At 40.0% G+C, this 18,061-nt stretch overlaps 1 protein-coding gene across 1 annotated transcript in view; it reads right to left on the bottom strand.

Moving 5' to 3' along the window:
* Positions 1-15,512, bottom strand: part of SLC17A6 (solute carrier family 17 member 6) — a 29,729-nt gene extending 14,217 nt beyond the window's left edge. The window contains exons 1-3 of the mRNA XM_042837281.1: positions 15,427-15,512; positions 12,136-12,388; positions 11,270-11,388 (exon numbers count right to left, since the gene is read on the bottom strand). Of these exons, the coding sequence (XP_042693215.1) occupies positions 11,270-11,388; positions 12,136-12,388; positions 15,427-15,512 (458 nt within the window). The remainder of the gene's footprint in view (positions 1-11,269; positions 11,389-12,135; positions 12,389-15,426) is intronic.
* Between the last annotated feature and the right edge of the window lie 2,549 nt (positions 15,513-18,061).

Raw genomic sequence — 18,061 nt, 5'->3', positions numbered from 1 at the left:
ACATGGTATGTCAGGGAGGAGGTAAAAATGTAAATCCTAGCCCACAAAAGTGACTAGAATCCTTGAAAGAAGGAATTATGCTTTGCTTATCTATTTCCATTTGTAGACTCAGTAGATTCAGTCCCAAAAGACAGGATCTAACATTGAACCTCAGTGTTTTACTGACAAAAGCATTATACAGAGGTTGTGAGCTGGGACTTGGTCCTTCTGTAATACAAGTAGGAATAACAGCAAAATCATATTTGACTAAGAGACATTCAGGATGGGAATAGAGGAAGGAAATGACTCTGACAAGGCAGGAGAAATACTTAGAATGGAATGAAGTTGTGGGAAGAATTAATCTTTTTGATTTTCAAGCCAGTTGGCTCATTTTCCTCTTTGGGGAAAAACTAAAGAGAAAGAAATGCACTTATTTTCACCTCTGGATTTCTAATCTCTATGAAGTCTCACTATTCACATCTGCTTTTTTCATGCAATCCATATTACATGAGCATTCTGCATGGAAGCGCATTATAGATTTGGTTACTTGGTTGAAAGAAGTGTCAGCTTATAAACTGAACTGAGAACAGTGGGAATACAGATGCTTGCCAAATGCTGAACACCAGATGGGTGACATATTGGGTTACGCATATGATATCCGAAATTAAGGACTCCTGGTTGGAAGCATCCTTTTACCCAAAGGACTGGGAGTGAAAATTGCTCCAATGACTCCATAAACCTAGAACTCTTTTCCCATGTGCATGGTAGGACTCAATTCCCCAGCTGTCAGAATCTAGTGCATTTCGTTGATGTCATTCTTTAATGTCACTGAAGATTTAACATTATGTCTTCTTATTCTCAAATAATTGTGGTCTACTTTCATTAAAAATAAACTGTTAGACAAAATAATATGTCAAATCTAAAGCATATGGAGTACCTTAACTAATGTCCATTCTTTAAAAAAGGAAAAACAGATAGCTGTATATGTTCAAAATAGTAAATTTAGCTATTTATTTCAAGAAGGTGCTTTAAGACACTTGAATATATGCATTATGAATGAGTTATGAATGTCACGTCATTAAAATCCCAAATAATTAAGGAATAGTAAATGCTGGTCACCTAAGACTACAAAACAAGATGATGTATGCTTGTATGGAATAAAATTGGGAGCTATAAGTGCATAGAAGGTATCACATCAGATTTCGTTATAAACTAAACAAGTTTTCAGTGACTTTACTGGAACAACCATCAAGAGCAGTAACTGAGTATTTTTCACCTCCAAAAAGTCAATGATCATCATTTCACCTAAAGCCTCTCTGTAGAGTAAGAAAGTTTGTTGTTGTTGTTGTTTTCATGATTTCTTAGGGAATCTTGAAGAAGTACAACATTCCATACTGCTGTGGTAAATTAAATCCGTTGTTCTGATTGAAAAGAGGAACCTATGGAAAATAAAGCCCATATTCCTTTTTGTGACACACAACATGTCTGCTTGTCTGCTTCACAATTTTACAGTAATACTGATCACGTTATAAGGACTTGATTTTAATTTGGTGAATTATTGGTATTGAACATTTTATACAAATTATTATCTTCTCTTTTAATGCTGTCTGAACTTTTTTAGTGGTTCAATTAATTGCTTTTAGCACCTTTAGAATATTTCTTTGCATGGCTTTTTTGTCATCATCATGGATGAGTTAGTATGATCACCAGTATTTAATGACTCTTCATTGATGTGAATGCTTTCCCATTTTTTCCCACAGTCCTACAACAGCTAAGCCAGTAGTAACTGAGCACAAGTCTTTCATATAGGCAATTTTTCATACAAAATCCAATATTTGGCCACTAACAAACACAGAATGTTTTTCCTGGTCTTAGATGAGATCCCTCTGTTTAGCGATGTAAACTAAAGTGGAGTGAAAACATGAACATTTCTTGAAAAGCTTTTCCAGTGTAGCCTAAAAATATTATTGCCATTTTCTTCCTTACAGAAAATAATGTATTATGTTGATGAAAGAAAACTTATTTTATCAAACATATATTAAAAGAATCTAGGTCTTAATTGTCAAGAAAGAACATCTAAGGACGTGTGCTTGTCTGGGAGAAGTCCAGAGCAGGAGCAGCTCTGGCAGCTGCAGCTGTTTCTCATAAATTAAGTTTTTTAGACTATTCTATCAGCTCAAGATTGCTAAAATTTATCTTCTGCTCTGACTTCACGGACTGTCATCTTTTGACAAACCTCCTATAAAGGGCCAGCAACAAAACGTAGAGTTGATTATGCTATTTTTTCCTTTCTTTGTTTTTTTAAACAATCCAAATAATTTCTTGTCTGTGGGGAGCTACAAGGCTGGATATTGGATTAAAACTTTTAAAATGTTTTTATTAGTGAGATGTTTAAGCAAAAAAATTAAGAGCTGGCTGGAATGTCTGTAAGCATGCGAAGATTTATCAGGATCATTTCTTCTGCAGATCTTGCTAGCAGTGACAATTTATCTTTACCTTCATTTTTTTCTTTGAGTTATCTGTATGTTCAGTCACTGTATATTTCAGATTATTGGCTGCTACTTAACATTCCCTTCTTACAAGGTGTCTCTCCAACTATATTAAGTGTGATGGGGGTCTTTTAAGACTTTGATATAGGGCATTTTGAGGACTCAAATTTGCTATAGCTTGATATGCATGTTTTGAAGATGAGCGAATTCCAAAGTATTCCCAAGTCTTTTAGTAGAATAAACCTTGCAAGGCCTGACTGAGCCAAGTGCCAGAGAGAAATGCCGTGTATAGATTAAGCCAATGTCTGTCAGGAATATGAAGTCCCTTTTTGACCTTCTGCCTTCACTGAGTTCCATTATTACCACTGGCACATAGAAGTCAAACAAAGTCCCCAAATACTTCTTACGAAGATCCATTTGTTCTTCAGAGATATATTTGATACAGAATGTTTTTTTGTTTTTTGTACTTTTTAAGACTTTGGCACATGATGACAGCATCTTGGTAATTGATGCTGGATGTAAACCCTCCTGGGCCATTAAATTCTGATCAATGCTTTTCCCAGCAAGTGGATTACATCATCCTTTCATAAGCAGATGAAGTTCCAACCCAGAAGTAATTAGCATGTGCCCTACTTATTTTGGAAGCATTTCCAGCTTGTTACTTCCTACATCTGATAGATATCTTGCACTCATGTTGTCTTATTTTAGCAGTTCTCATATCTGCTGTCTAACCCAATAGCAGTCCTATCTTCTTTCTTTTGCATCACTAAGCAAGCTGGGCTATCTCCATCCCATCTTCCTTTTCTTCATTCATTTGATCACCCAATTAGCCCTCTCTCTCTCCTGTTTGAATTCAGCTGGGAAATCTCTCAAACTGTAGTTTTGTTTTACAGCTCATTATACCCATATATGTCAAGATAAAACTCAGACACATTCCTTCTAGCTCATTAGCTTTGGGTTGGCTTGCTCTTTAAATATGTAATTTGCTAGATCATGTTTCAAACCTAGGCCGTCTCATTCAAATTATCTTACTGAGTTCCAGGCCTTGGACTGTGATTCATAACTACCTCTCAATTTAGAGAGATATAATGCAGTTATAAAATAAATCATTCATGTTCATACTTCAAAATATTTTATGGATCTGGCAATGTATAAACTCAGAGGCTATATTTGCACTGCCTGGTGGAGTGTTTTCTGATATAAAGACTAAGTGTTATAGATGACAATATCCTCACTGCTTGGGTTAAATGTGGATTCTTTCAGAGCAAAATGACAGCGACATTAATATTTCTGTGCAACAGCCTCAATCACATTTTGTAGCATGAAATCCAGTGTTGATACTGTATTGGGCTGAAATAACAAAGCAGGTAGAAGTGATTGTGGATACTTGTTGGGAAAAGTGCCTGGCATTATCTATGCTGTGTAAGAGAGGGCTAGATTTTCCCCTCTGAAAGGTTATGAGGAATCATACATTCAGCAGGGATTCTGAAGAATGAAGACCTTGGATAGAGCTGGAAGAGAAGTTAATTGGCAATACTGACATATCTGGATGATATCTTCTATTCTATATCCAAATAATTCAAAAAAATCTGCCTCTTGTGGACTTGTAGTAGTCCACTTGGAGTAACACATGTTTTTCTCAGCAAAAAAAAAAGAGAAAATAATTGTTTAGCCTATAATGCTAATGATAAATACAGAGCTTCCAAGCAAATTTCTAACACTGTTAATGATGATTTGCTTACTTCTACCTTATGTCAATGTAAAGAGTGCTTGTACTAACTTCTGAAAAAACTGTTTTTATCCATATTATATTGTGACAATTGTTTGTATTTTTCCAGCTGTTCCAGCTTCAGTGGTTACCTTCTAGACTGCAGACTGTGAGTAGTCAATTTGGAATATTTACATTACTTAAGTGTATTCAGTGCGTACCTGCCATGTCACTTGCTCATTCCCTCTGTAAACTAAATAACCTAAGTAATCCTGATAATATTTCTCTTACTCTAGTTATCTTTTCACTTCATAGTTCATGCTGATAACCCTCCTTGGGATATTTTCTACTTCAGTTTGCTTATTTGATATGAATTAAGTGAAAATGAACCCCATATGGGCAGACGTTCTGCAATGTTATATCATCATTTTGGCTTATGTCTAGCACTGACTCATTTCTGCTTACTTTCTTAACCTTTCTACTGTGGACATATTCACCTTAAATGTCCACCATGACAGTTCATGGCTCTATGAATGATAGACAGAATGTAGTGTTTTTTTTCTGAATCAGATCCTTCGTTTGCATAAAATGACATAGGGCTAATGAATCTGGGATTATGCCATGAATATTGGAGTGGTCAATGAACTCAGCTGCCTAGCAAACAGGCAGAATAAGCTACCTTTAACATTAGGGGGGAATGCTTATTCCCAAGTGCCAGTCTTTGGCTGAACGGAGAGAATTGAGAGAGAACATGGAGAGAATTGCTTAAAACCAATCTATCCAGTAACAATCTGTGGCCAGAAGCCATAGTACAGCAGCTCTATCTATCTTTTTAAAAACATGATAAAAACAAGTTACTTTCATTCATACACGTGTGGAAGGGAGGAGCGGGATGTGTCTGTGTGCCTTTCATACTAAATCCTATTACAAGCCTTTCATGAAACATTAATATGTAAAAGCCGACCTCCCGTCATCTAATCTAGTATAATAAGGGCTTGGGTACATTATTAATTTTTGTCACACATCTGAGCCCCCCTTTTATCAACCAAAAACCCCATCCAAATCCCTTGCTGCATCATTACATTGTGAAAACAGCTCCATCATTCATGACAGAAAAATGGAAAGACCCTGAGCCATATGGCAGAGGGAACAGCAGTACCAGCCACCCAGAGATGGCTCTCCAGTCCCCTGCTTGCAGTAACTGGTGCTTAAAAGACTCTGCAATGCAGTAGGGCAACAAAATCATCTCATTTGGGATTTTTAGTATGGGTTTTTTTGGATTTTTTTCTTTCTTTGTTCAGAATAGGCTGCTCTGTCTGGAAACAGACAAACCCAACGCCAGTGTCTGGGACTGTAGCACAGTTAGATCTGCATGATTTTGAACTGAATCATCTCATGTCTTCAGAAGTTCAGAATTTGGCTCCAGTCTCACCATTCTGTGGTTACGCACCAAAAACACTGCAGCATATTATATCTACGTATGGCAGAATGTAAAGATGTGTGGTTGCTTGCTATTTCAGTTTATATGTTTTGTTTTGTTGTCGTTAAGACTAAGTTAAGGAGAAAGATATGATTTCAGTGACACGTTAATGACAATGAAAATGTTTGGGTCTGAGATGAAATGCTTTGATGTACAGTTGTCTGAAATATCACTCAGTCTATTCATGAAAATAATCCTACTGGATTACGTGCTGGGTATGAGGTTTTAGCCCTTGATAACAAGATGAATGGCACATGGAAAACAAGAATTTGAAGAGAGAGTTTGATTTTTATGTATTTTCATTCAGATCGGAGTGTGACAATGATGAAGAGTTCTACAGAGATGAGAGATAATTGAGTTGTAGAGAAATTACGTTAGAGAATTATCCTTAATGTGGATAGTGCCAGGATTTGTGGTTTAACAGATAATGGGAAATACAAGTCATTATCATGGAATTATAAGGCAATTCGTTATATATTTCTTTAACTGTCTTTCTATTCTGCTTTCATTAGGTCTTTGTGTAACAGAGTTCTCATGATCAAGTATATACAAATTAAAATAGTCAGCCAGCATTGCTTTACCAAAAAGTCTGTGATTATTACAAATCTCTTTTTGAAACACTATTTGGCATCTAAAGTCAAATGTGTTTATATTCTAAATATGTAACTGCACACCTGGGAATGAATTCCTGAGCAGGTGTAATCTAACAATGAGCCATTAACTTCAGGGAATCATTCCTGAATAGCAGTATGTGTTTAACCTGTTACTTTGTAAATCAGTGAGGAAAGATTGCCACAACATAATAAGGCTTTTGTGAGGACAATGGTTTAATTACAGATTTTCAGTATGTCTTTAAATTGTTTTTAAAAGGCATATCAGAAAATATGACTGGTTACTTTCAACGTTGCTCTTTATACCCCCATTTATCTGGCTGCTTCTTACTGATTCTTGTTATATCTTTCAATCTTTACATCTTTCTAAAACACACATTTACATCCAATGTTTTTGTGGTTTTTTTTAGTAGAGCTATTTGCATGTTTTATAATCAGATTATTTCCGACTATTGTTTTTTATATACTGACACACTGAATATATAGTTCCTGCTATTATTTCACTTTATGACACAATATTCTATTTTATAACTACTTCTGTGACTCTCCTGTAACCCATTTATGATTTTTTTTTAAAAACTCATATTAATACTCTTACCCAAATTACTTGCAACAATCCACAGTAATTTCCATTGACCTAAATACACTGACCATTCCAAAGACAGAAAAACACGTAGGATTACACTGACTTCCTTACAAGAGGATCACACAGAATAGATTAAAATCTCACTCAGCATGACAGCTTTCCAGAGCTTTCTCACTCCCTGATGGAGTGTATTATTTTGTGTATTATGGACATGTATTATTTTGAACAAAATCTTTACCAAGTGATCCTTAATATATCACCAGTTTCCTGATCCATTTTTTTTTTTACTAATGAGCTTATCAGTGTTCCTGAAATGGCTGATGAAATGTGAACGTAGCAGTAGGTGTTGTTTAGGGACTGCATAGCGTTATGATAGCAGTAGATATGTCCTTGGACGTTATTGCACATTAATCTCTTCATATTAGTCACACTGGTAGAGTATGACTAGCCTAACTGCAGGCATTCACTTGGTTGTGAAAAACACAAGAAGGGGCTCCATCACACTGCATTTGACTTGGGCAAATATCCTGGTAACCTGGTGTCTTATACAATATACAGGCAGAGAAAAGAATATTCTTGGAGACAGAACATCCCTGGAATTGTTTTAAAGCATTTAAACATCTTGGCCATCATGTTCCATTTAAATCAAATACACAAATGAAATTTGAAGACTACCAAAGCACCGATTCTTTTTTCTTCCTTTTAATAAGAGGTCTTCAGCTACTGAGAATTATTCCTTTTAAAAAATTTGTTAAGAAAAGGCAAAGTCTGATTAACCCCAGCCAAAGTTATTTTAATGACTTCGGTAGAAATTAAGACTTAGTGTGTTTAGAAGATTGAGGGTTTCATGGTTTCTATTCATGACATAGTAATTGCATGATGATAGCCCCCCTGGAGAGAGCCATTCTCATGCTCACACGCAAACCTGTAGTTTAAAAGCATTAAAATCGGACTTGTGCTCTTAAATGGCATTAACTGGCACTATGAGTAACAGCTCTGCTAATTACCTAGCTTGGATACATTGTATTAGTGCATAAGAGTTGAGTTTACATGTTTCCTTGCACTTTTTCAGGGAAAAATACCTATAAACAAAGCAAAAATATCTCAGGTTCTTCTCACGGAAGCCCCACTCCAACAATTGAAAATTCACTGTGACTTTAGTGAAAAACACAGCACCGAATCCCCAATAATCTCAAAAAATATTATCACTTTTTATTCATTCTTTTGAGACAAAACTTTGATATTACTAATCAGAATGCATTGTAATTGACAAGCATTTATCTTACTTTGGAGTTGTTCATCTGTTTTTGACCCTACAGTCTCAGAAGCCCTGAATCATTGCTGGTTTTGTTCTTGATGAATATATTTATGTAAACATCTCTACAAAAACAATTCTACTCTCATTGCAGTGCAATATGGGGAGAAGAGAATTATAGAATAAGGCTGTACATAAATTAGTCTGTGAAAAACAACCTCAATTAAATACAAACTGTGCTGGATGCTTTGTGACAAAACACTTTCTCAGAGCTCAGAGCATATCTCAGTACTCTCTGCTATCATTATGTAATGCTTCCTTGATGGCAAGATTCATTGCTGATTGACCTAGAGAAAAGATATTGCTGAAATAAACCCTACAAACAGACCTCCACATTGCACTTCCTTTGTTCCTTCAGCCTACTGTGGCTGTTTGTACATTATTTTTGTTCCAGTCCTCCTCTGCAAGAAGAGTTCTCCAGCCTTGCAGCAAAAGGGAATCCTCTATTTCTACACATGACTGAAGAGTCACGAGTTTAAAGCTTCACTTATTGCAAATGAGGGCGCACCTGAAGCCCAAGTCCATGTCTTTTGGAATGTGCTGAATGTTCCTTCTTTCTATGGAAGTAAACAAAGGTTGACAGGTTCACTGACCTGGGTTTGTTTAGTCTCTTCTTTCATGTAATTAGTGATGGAACTAGAAGGAATGGCCTCAAGTTGTGCCAGGGGAGATTCAGGTTAGATATGAGGAAAAATTTATTCTCCAAAAGAGTGGTCAGGAACTGGAATGGGCTGCCCAGAGAGGTGTTTGAGTCACCATCTGCAGAAGTGTTCAAGAAACATTTAGATGTTGTGCTAATGGATGTGATTTAGTGAGGAAGTTTTGGTAGCTGCTGTACAGCTTATCTGGATGATCTTGGAGGTCTTTTCCAACTTTGATTCTCTGATTTTAAGTACCACTGACCACTGGCAAAGTAAGTGCTCAGGAGAAGTATTTCTCTGTGCTCTCCGGAATTTTACAAGGTGGTTTTATTTGATCACATTGGTTCTACAGCAGCATAAACCTTCTATAATTTATACTTAAAATAAAGCATTTTCCTAAATGCTTTACTACAGCAAACTATATAAAAGACTATAACAAAATTGTCAGTGATGAATGCTAATTGAGACCAAAGCTATCTACAGCAAATTTCTGAGAAACTCCATTTACTACTTAAAAATCTGTAAATCACTGTATGTCTGTAAATTGCTATATGTGATGTGTCAGAAGTACTGGGGGCCTATGCATGGTAAGAGCTATGGTTCAAAGCAGAACAGAATGTCTGTGCAGCAGGAGCCTTGAACTTTACAGCTTATGATGTGATATAGCTTCTAATGGTACTTTCCTGACTTCTTCTGATGTGGGGTTTCTTGCAAAAGGTGTAGACACCAAGCTTTGCACCTTATTTTGAGTGTCATGTGACCCTACAGCAATCCCCTTCATTTCAAGCTGAATATCTACAGATATCAAAATCTGTAGCAGGGTTTGGACTCCTTGATGTGTTGTTGTTTCAGCCACTACATCTAACAATCCAAGTCTCTGTTCTAAGCCATTTTTTATCTGCAAGCTAAATAAAAGTCACAGACACCACCTATATTTTACCGTTTGTAATTACTAGCAGCTAGTTCCTTTAATCTGTGGTTTATCTGGTCATTTCCCTCGTTGCTGTTTCAGAAGCTTTCCATGATGCTAATAACAGATCACGAATCTATGAAAAATTGGGTTAAAATATGTCCAGGTTAGCAATTAGAACTGGCCTACCTTTACTGATGTAAGTGTAAATATCCATATAGAGGAAGAAAGCTTGATTGCCCAAGGTCAGGTAGAACGTGTAAACAAACTACTGAGATTTCTTGGGACTCCGTGCTTTTGTCTTGTAAATCTTTGTAGCTGCCCCACATTAAATCTGTATTGATTCTAATTACTGACATTACTAGGGCAAACAAGGACAGGCTTTTGTTTCTCTGAGTCAGATTCGTCAGTCTTAACTCAGGTAAGACTTCCATTGATCCTGAGAAGCTAGGCTCTGCAAAGATGCCAAAAAAGCTCGAAGAAGGAACAGCTTCAACAGCTGTTGATTGCTATTCAAAATAGCCTCTTTAGATTTCTGAGCTATTAACAAAAAGATGGCACCTGTAAACTCACAGACAATGCATATCCCACTTCAATACATACATTGCATTCTGGGTTTGTTTATCAATGGATGGTTATCTCAGTTGCAAAGGATCTGTAATGTAGGTATCTGTCTAAAAGGCATTCACCATGGAGAGAGTATTTTTGCCATAGCTCCCCTCTTTCTCAAACAAATACAGGCCAGCTTTCTTCCCAAGCAAAGTGTCTCCATCAGCCTATGCCTACCTTTGATGTTGCACACTTCTGAGAAGAGATAAAGGTATATACTGCTGATTTTAGTATCCATTTACACTTAGTTTGTTATGGTTTTGAAGACTGGCACTAGGACCTTTGCTGTGTCGTCTACCGATGAGCCTGGGGCATTAAGAATGGATGTGAAAGCCATGTGTCTTGAATACTCAGCGGATCTAATTAACAGGTAGAATCGCACCCTGGGTGCTTGAAAAATGGCCAGACACCATAGAAACCAGTCCTTAAGTCCCCGCACCATCTGCACTTTCTTTTCATTGTGCAAGTCTCATGGAAACGTGTTTTCGACCATTCTACGTTCGTTCGCGTTAATGGAAAATTCCTGCCGATGGTTTTCTTTTTTCACAGGAGAAAAAAAAAACAAAAATTCTTTCGGGGAAGAAAATAATGATCTCTCAGGCTTTGAGAAAACAATGAATCTTTGAACTTGCCTCTGAATGCGGCTCTTTAGAACAGCGCTACCACAACCTCCCCGAGCTAATTTGAACGAGAAAATAACGAGAAAAGAAAAAAAAACGCCGAGATCCCTCGCGAAACCAGCGAGCAGTTTGGGAGGGAGGGTGGAAACAGCCACTTCTCCTGGTTTCCTACTTTCCTTCTTTAGAGCTCCTACATCCCGGCCGGGCGGAGGTTTTTTCGGGGCCGCCCCGGGCGGGGAGAGCGGAGCCGAGCTCCGGGCCAGGAGCCGCCCCTTTGTCCGCCCCCGTGCATGAAACTGAGGAGATTTAGGTCGTCGTTACCTGTTGGCTGCCAGTCGGGACGAGATATACCCTCCGGGGATCTGGGTGATAATGTAGCCCCAGAAAAACGAGCCGTGGATCATGCCAACCGTCTCAGGATCCCAGTTAAACTTCGCTTTCTTCCAGAGCCAAGGAACCGGGGAGAGAAAGAAAGAAAGAGTAGAGGAAAGCTGTAATCGTGCTAGATTAAAGAAAGTTCCCGTAAAAAGCTTCACCGTGCCGGTCGAGGCCAGCGATGGCACCCGGGACAAGGAGCTCCTGCTGCCTTCCCTTCCGACTGGATCCCCACCGCACCCACACTGTCCACCCCCCGGATGGAAGAGCAGCAGAATCGTGCAGACCCCCCCGGCAGGGATGACCGTGGGCTCGCTGTCCCGTTCCTCGTCTAGGTGTCACACAGCCTCTCGCCCGCTACGCTCTAAGCAGATTTGACACGGCATTTAACGCCTTTTCAATGCAAATTCTTTCATCCTGCTTTATCAAACATTCCTGCATAACCTCCCCGTTTACGTTTCACCCTTTTACAGTCGGTTTATTCGGTGTGTTCCTTTCCCTATATTTATTTCACGAGATAGCTGCGTTTTCCTACGTGATGTGCAAAAGGAAAACGTATCTGCCCGCTCGCTTTAGCCCCAAACGGCTTTGCGCTGGGAACCACAATTGAAAAATAGAAATAATTGGCAGAAATGATTTATCTTTCCCCAACGAAGGTTTCGGGCTACCAAGGGCGGCGGGAGGCGGGCAGAGCCGAGGGGCGGCACGGGAGCATCCTTGCAGCGGTGCCCGGCTGCCTGCGCTGAGGTGCCTGGTCTGAAGCTGGGAAGTGCACCGAGAGGGCATGAGAGTTACGAGGGAAGGATTCCCACCTCTTTAATAATTTTTCCTCCTCGGTGTATGGTGCTGTTATTGACCATGTCCACGATGGCCACTCCCAAGTTACATCGGATCCCGAAGGAAATGCAGAATCCCAGTCCACTCATGATGGCAATGATGTACCTCCGGGGCAGCCCGAAGCAGGTACAGTCGCAAAGCGGGGCTTTCTTCTCGGGCATTTCCATGGGCTTCCCATCTTCCGTCAATTCGATGGTGTCCCCGGGCTTCTGCCTCTTCTCTAGGACTCTGACCGACACAAGAAGGGAAAGTCAAGCCCTGCCTCCCCACTGCCTGAATGCGCAGCCACCTCGGGTAGCTGAAGGCTTAAGTTCACAGCCCCCCCCGCCCCTTCGGCTTGCTTTGGATGTTTACTCCTTGTTTTCCGTTCACCTTCACTTGTTCTTCAGCTGTGACCTGTGGGAGTCACGATTAGTCATGCCCAGCTCCCTTCCGCCCCGCGACAGCCCGCTGCAGAAACCCAGGGAGGAGCTTTAGCTGAGAATTGCTCATCTATCATTAAAGACTTCTGCGTAAATATGTAGGACACATTAAGAAGACATCATCTGTAGCCACTGCGGAGGCGCCATGTTGGGCAGCCCAAGAGGTTGAGCACGGAAACTGGAACGGTGTTCTGGAGAAGGTTTTATTCTCCCTCTGCCGTATAGAAACACCAAGGGGGAACGAGCTCTGCGTGCATTTTGCTTCTGGATTGGGAACAATAGAAAGAGTACCAGAAAGGGTGGGGCGGCGGTATTGCTACTTATTTTCGATTTGCAAAATGGCTGGCACATGCAGTGGGAAATAAATAAATAAATGACTGTCTTTAGAGAACTGACGACTTTGGGGAAGCCTTTGTAAAGATCGCATCTACTCAGCTAGGGTTAGGTTTCTTTCCTAACTCAGCTCTGAGCTCGATCTCACCGTTCGCACTTCCTTGGTTTTACACGGGAATCCTATCAGACCGAGAAATCAATGTGCAGGAATCTGGAGGGTGCTGGCCATTTGAAGCTATGTCGAATCAACAGTAAAAAATACCGAATCATGCCCCTCCCTCTCCCCTTAAAAAAAAAAAAAAAAGAAAAAAAAGGATGAATTCCCCCTACCCACCCCTCATGCCTCAAAAAATAAAAAAATAAAAAAAATATCCCAACCCAGCAAAAGATTACTTAGCAAATTCTATCTCTTCTTTGGTGTGAATCTTTAAAAATACCGAGTGCATAATAAAAGATATCGGATGTATCAAGCTGATGCTCCATGATGAATCTCTGAATCTTCTTTTGCAGCAAGCGAGATATTGAAAAGACAGAAATATTAACGGCTTTCATCCTAGCTCCGTTCTTACCGAGGAGCGAGTGCTCCATTTCCCGACGTTGGGCTCTCTCCTGCCACTGCCCTAACCCCCGCCTTAGGAGTGTCTTCTCACCTCAGACATTCTCTTCGGAGGAGCTGCTCTTTGAGGTTAACTCATCCGGCTAATAGGGCGCTAACAATTAGCAGAATTAGGCTCAGATTGTTGCCTGTGCTTTGAAGCAAATGGGAGACTTTATCCCGTGGTTACTCGGTTGAAATCCTAACGATTTTTATTTGCCGGGAGAATTATTTCCGTGCTTTAATACTGCATCGTTTCTTATTATCTTAAATTGCGAATACAAGAAAATCCCCTGTTTTTATGTTAAAAATTCGTTTGTGCGAATAAAAAGATGCACGAATGTCTTCCCATTAAACGGGAATATCTTCCGGAAGACGTTAACATATAAGGGAGGTGAAAAGTATTTGAATTCCTAGAATCGGAAATAAAATAGGTCAATCCTATGCCTAGGAGAAAAAAAAAGAAGAAGAAAAAAAAAAAAAAAAACCAAAAAAACACAAAACAAAACAAAGCAGAAAAAAAAAATTAAAGAGGTAACTGGATGATTTATTAATTAATGGAGAGTTCAAACGGAGTTTTACTGGAAAATACAAATGCTTTCTCCGTTGCTCACTGTATGATAATACAAAAAGCAGTAGAGACCGTTGTTTCATTTATGTTTTGTGGAATCCCTTAGGGGAAAAATAGGAAGTTTATTTCCTTAAGGACATTTTGAAGCAGTTACTCCGGATTATCAATTAGTCCTTTTTATTTTTCCTCACAATTTAAGATGATATAATGATAAAATGCAGGATATTTACTACGTCTCTGTTGGCTTCAGTTTTGCTTTTTTGCTTTTCAAAGCTGTACTCTTTCCACTAAAATGAAAATTTCACTTTTGTCTTATCACTTCAGTAACAGTTCCCTTAAAATGGCAGCAGAAGTTGTGATTCATGCTGTGGAAGAACCTTGTGCTTGTGCCCAATACTGCCGCATAGGCACGGAAAAAAAGACTTCTACATGACCTACAGTAGACAGATAAATCCGCAGTTAGCTTTAATCCACAATTCGAAACAACGCTGGGATAAGTGTTGGCAGACGAGAAGATCCAAAATACATTGGAATTTCACAGGCTATACTCAAACGTCCTAGAGGTCACTGAAGTCACTAGCTTGGATGGGGCACGATGTGTCAACTTTAGTACATACCCTTTTAAATATGCGTGGATTTGTGTCTGTTTTCTGTCTATACAGATCATGAAGATGGTGGAAATTTGTACACACAGGAACATGCAGGCATGCCTGTGAATTTAGCAGTTACAGTCGTATATCACTTATAAGACAAGTGGATGCTTCTCAGTGCAGACGGATAAATAATTAAACACATCCCTCCATACATTTCAGCCTCAGAATTAAAAAAAAAAAAAAAATCATTTGGACATCAATTATTTATACATATCCTTGTTTATCTTCCTCTGACGGTGGATTACACAAGGGCTAAGACTAATCAAATCTCAGAAAGATTATTATTACTAAATTATTACTATTATTTAATTATTGGTGAAAGCAGTGATAAAGGTCTTGTGAGCACGTTTCAGAATTAATAAAAAGCAAAGACAAGGGGAGCCGCTCTCTGCTGAGTATGGTTTCTAGATGGGATCCTGTTTTTGTGTGAGAAAGATGGGGTAATCTTTGGCTACATATTCACTGGCAGCATCCACGAATCAGATAGAGAAGTTAGAAGGGTGCCATATTGAGAAGCTTCAGCAATAGTTTCCAGTATCCAGATTACACCGGTGATATATAAACAGCTCCCAACCTCTCCACCACTAAGCTCCCCAGAGCACACCTATTCCACCTCGACCAGCAGCTCACGATTAACAAAAGCTTTCAATTGTTTCTAAGAACTAGAGTTCTCTAATATATTTTAGTCTTACCTGTAGAGTTGACCAAGAGATTTTCCGGCAAAATTTTTCAATCCCTCCTTGCCAGGGGTCAAAATCCTTTGTTTTACCGACTCCATTCCTGCAGTGATGCTCGCTGGATTCTGCTCTGCTCTGGATAGGGCACTGCTACGAGCAACGATGGTTCATATTGGTTTAATCCCTTAACTTTTTCCCGTCATTAAATCGCTATCAGTGCAGCTCCGAGTAAAGGGAGAGTGAGAGAAAGCGTGCGCGCGTGTTTGAGAGGGGGAGAGACGGCGTGCAGAGCCTGGGGGGGAGGGAGGAGGGGGGAGAGGGCGAGGGAGCGCGCCTGTGTGCGGCAGGGAGAGGGAGGCTGAGCGCTGCAGGCAGCCCCCGGCTTTCCCGGCAGCGCGGAGCTGCGAGGCACGATCAGAAAGTCTTCTCGGCCCCGTAAGCTTCAGCGGTGGCGGGCTCGGAGTGTGCCATAGCCGGCTGGGAGGGGGTGGAATGCCCCCCGCGGGAGCGTTGCAAAGGAATCGTGGTTTGGTGCCGGAGGTTTCCCCGGCTGTAGAACGGAGGGGGAGGGGTGCGATTAGCCCCGGTAGGCAGTGAGCAGCGCGCCCGAAGCTCCCAGCGCCCCGGAGCTGAAGCGGTCGGAGGGCTCTTGGAGCGCCGGTCCGCTCCGCTCTGCTGTCGCCCGCCCACGTACGCAGGTCGCGCCCCAAGGCGGCGGCGGCGAGCGGCACCTCAGCGCCTTTCAGCACCTCGGTCAGCGCCGCGTCCCACCCTCTCCGTTCTCTTCAGCACCGCGGACAGCGCCCGGCAGCCACTGGACGGGGCCTCGAGGCGCCGCTGGGCGAGCGTGGCTGAGGCCGAGTTGGGGGGAAAGGACCGGGCCTTCCTGCTGTCAGCTGCACTGCTGGGGAAACGGGGCATTTGCTGCAAATCATAGAATCATAGAATGGCCTGGGTTGAAAAGGACCACAATGATCATCCAGTTTCAATCCCCCGGCTACGTGCAGGGTTGCCAACCACCAGACCAGGTTGCCTGGAGCCACATCCAGCCTGGCCTTGAATGCATGCAAGGATGGGGCTACAAATAGTATAGCTCTTGCTACAAATAGCATATATATTTATCTCTTGCTGCATATGGACTTCCAGAGCTTATTTCATATCATATTAGCAATCATTTTCTATTAAATGCTTAATAGTTTAATACTGTTTATGCCCTCTGCATTTGTGTATTATAATAGGCCCATATGACATTTAGACCCTTTGGTAGTATATATAGTACAGGAATGAGCTTGGCACCTTCAGATAACAGAGTTACTTTCCTTTTCAGGATCTAGCTGCAATTTTCCAACTGTTATCATTTCACAGTAGATTTTGCATACAAAACATTTTGTTTCTCTTAAGACTCATGCTAATCTTAAAGCTCCTGTAGACTTGTTAATTACAAAAACAAACAAACAAAAACTTGTGATCTAAATGATTTCTTCTAAAATTATTGATCTCCTTTACTTACTTAGCCAGTGCGAAAATTTGGCTTCCTGTTGAAAACGTATGTTGTAGCCACAGTATCCTAAAAGCAACTGCTCTTTGGATTTATATCAACATTTGTTTCCAATGTTGCCCTCTGGTGTTGGGTTAGTGAAGTTTTACAGCAATGGAATTCATAAATGAAAAGCTAATTATTTTAATGCTGTAATTCCAGTAATGACTGATCTGTAGAATTCAAATATTTCTTTAAAAAGTTGTAAAAGGACCATGAAATATTACAGTAGCAAATAAAACTACATGTAATTGAAACATTTCTAACTAGCATCACAACACAAAGCTGATTTCTATGTTACAGCATGTACTGAACATGGTTTTCAGCATATGGTTCCACATAGAATCATCATTCCCATTGCACTGCTGAAAGGATATTTTTCTGTACATGCAAACCTAGACAGTTATATAAGCAAATCTTCCCAGTGTGCTATTGCAAATGCTCAAAGGAAACCTATATACAGAAAGGGATGGGAGAAGCATTTAGTAGAGAAGAAATAAGATTGAAATCCACAAAGAAAGCCTTCATAAAAAGTGATGAGTGCTCTTTTCTTTTCTTTTCTTTTCTTTTCTTTTCTTTTCTTTTCTTTTCTTTTCTTTTCTTTTCTTTTCTTTTCTTTTCTTTTTTTCCCTTCAGAATTTGAGGAATTGTGATATCTGTATGGCAAGGGTATTCTGTTTATTTACACACTACAAGCAAGAAGAGGCTCTGGCCCTGATTTAGAAAGCTCAGAAGTGTTGTTGTTTCTATGGCTCAATGTAGCAACATGAATTTACATCAAAATCATAGCATTTCTTAAAGAAACAATATCTGATATTGGAAAGAGAATTTCTTGTACAACATGAGCATGTATTTAAGGGTTAGATAAAACATTCCTGAGTGTTTTCCAAGAGAGAGTAAGTTACTCATTAATTGTGTCATATACCCATAATAGCAAACTATGGTGGGATAATGAAAAACTATTGTGAATAGGCTGCTGATGTGAGCATTCAGGGTAGAAATTTTATGTCTATCACATCCTATACGCTGATACTCTTGAGCTACATCCTGACTAAACTCAGCTCTTACTGTTTCAGATTGAGAATTGATAGGAAAGGATAGGATAGGATAGGA

Source organism: Centrocercus urophasianus, unplaced genomic scaffold (genome assembly GCF_019232065.1).
Source record: "Centrocercus urophasianus isolate 14NV4802_14NV808 unplaced genomic scaffold, USGS_Curo_1.0 seq_7, whole genome shotgun sequence".
Lineage (NCBI taxonomy): Eukaryota > Metazoa > Chordata > Aves > Galliformes > Phasianidae > Centrocercus > Centrocercus urophasianus.
Note: the sequence above shows the minus strand (reverse complement) of the source record. Positions and strands in the feature narration are given on the sequence as shown.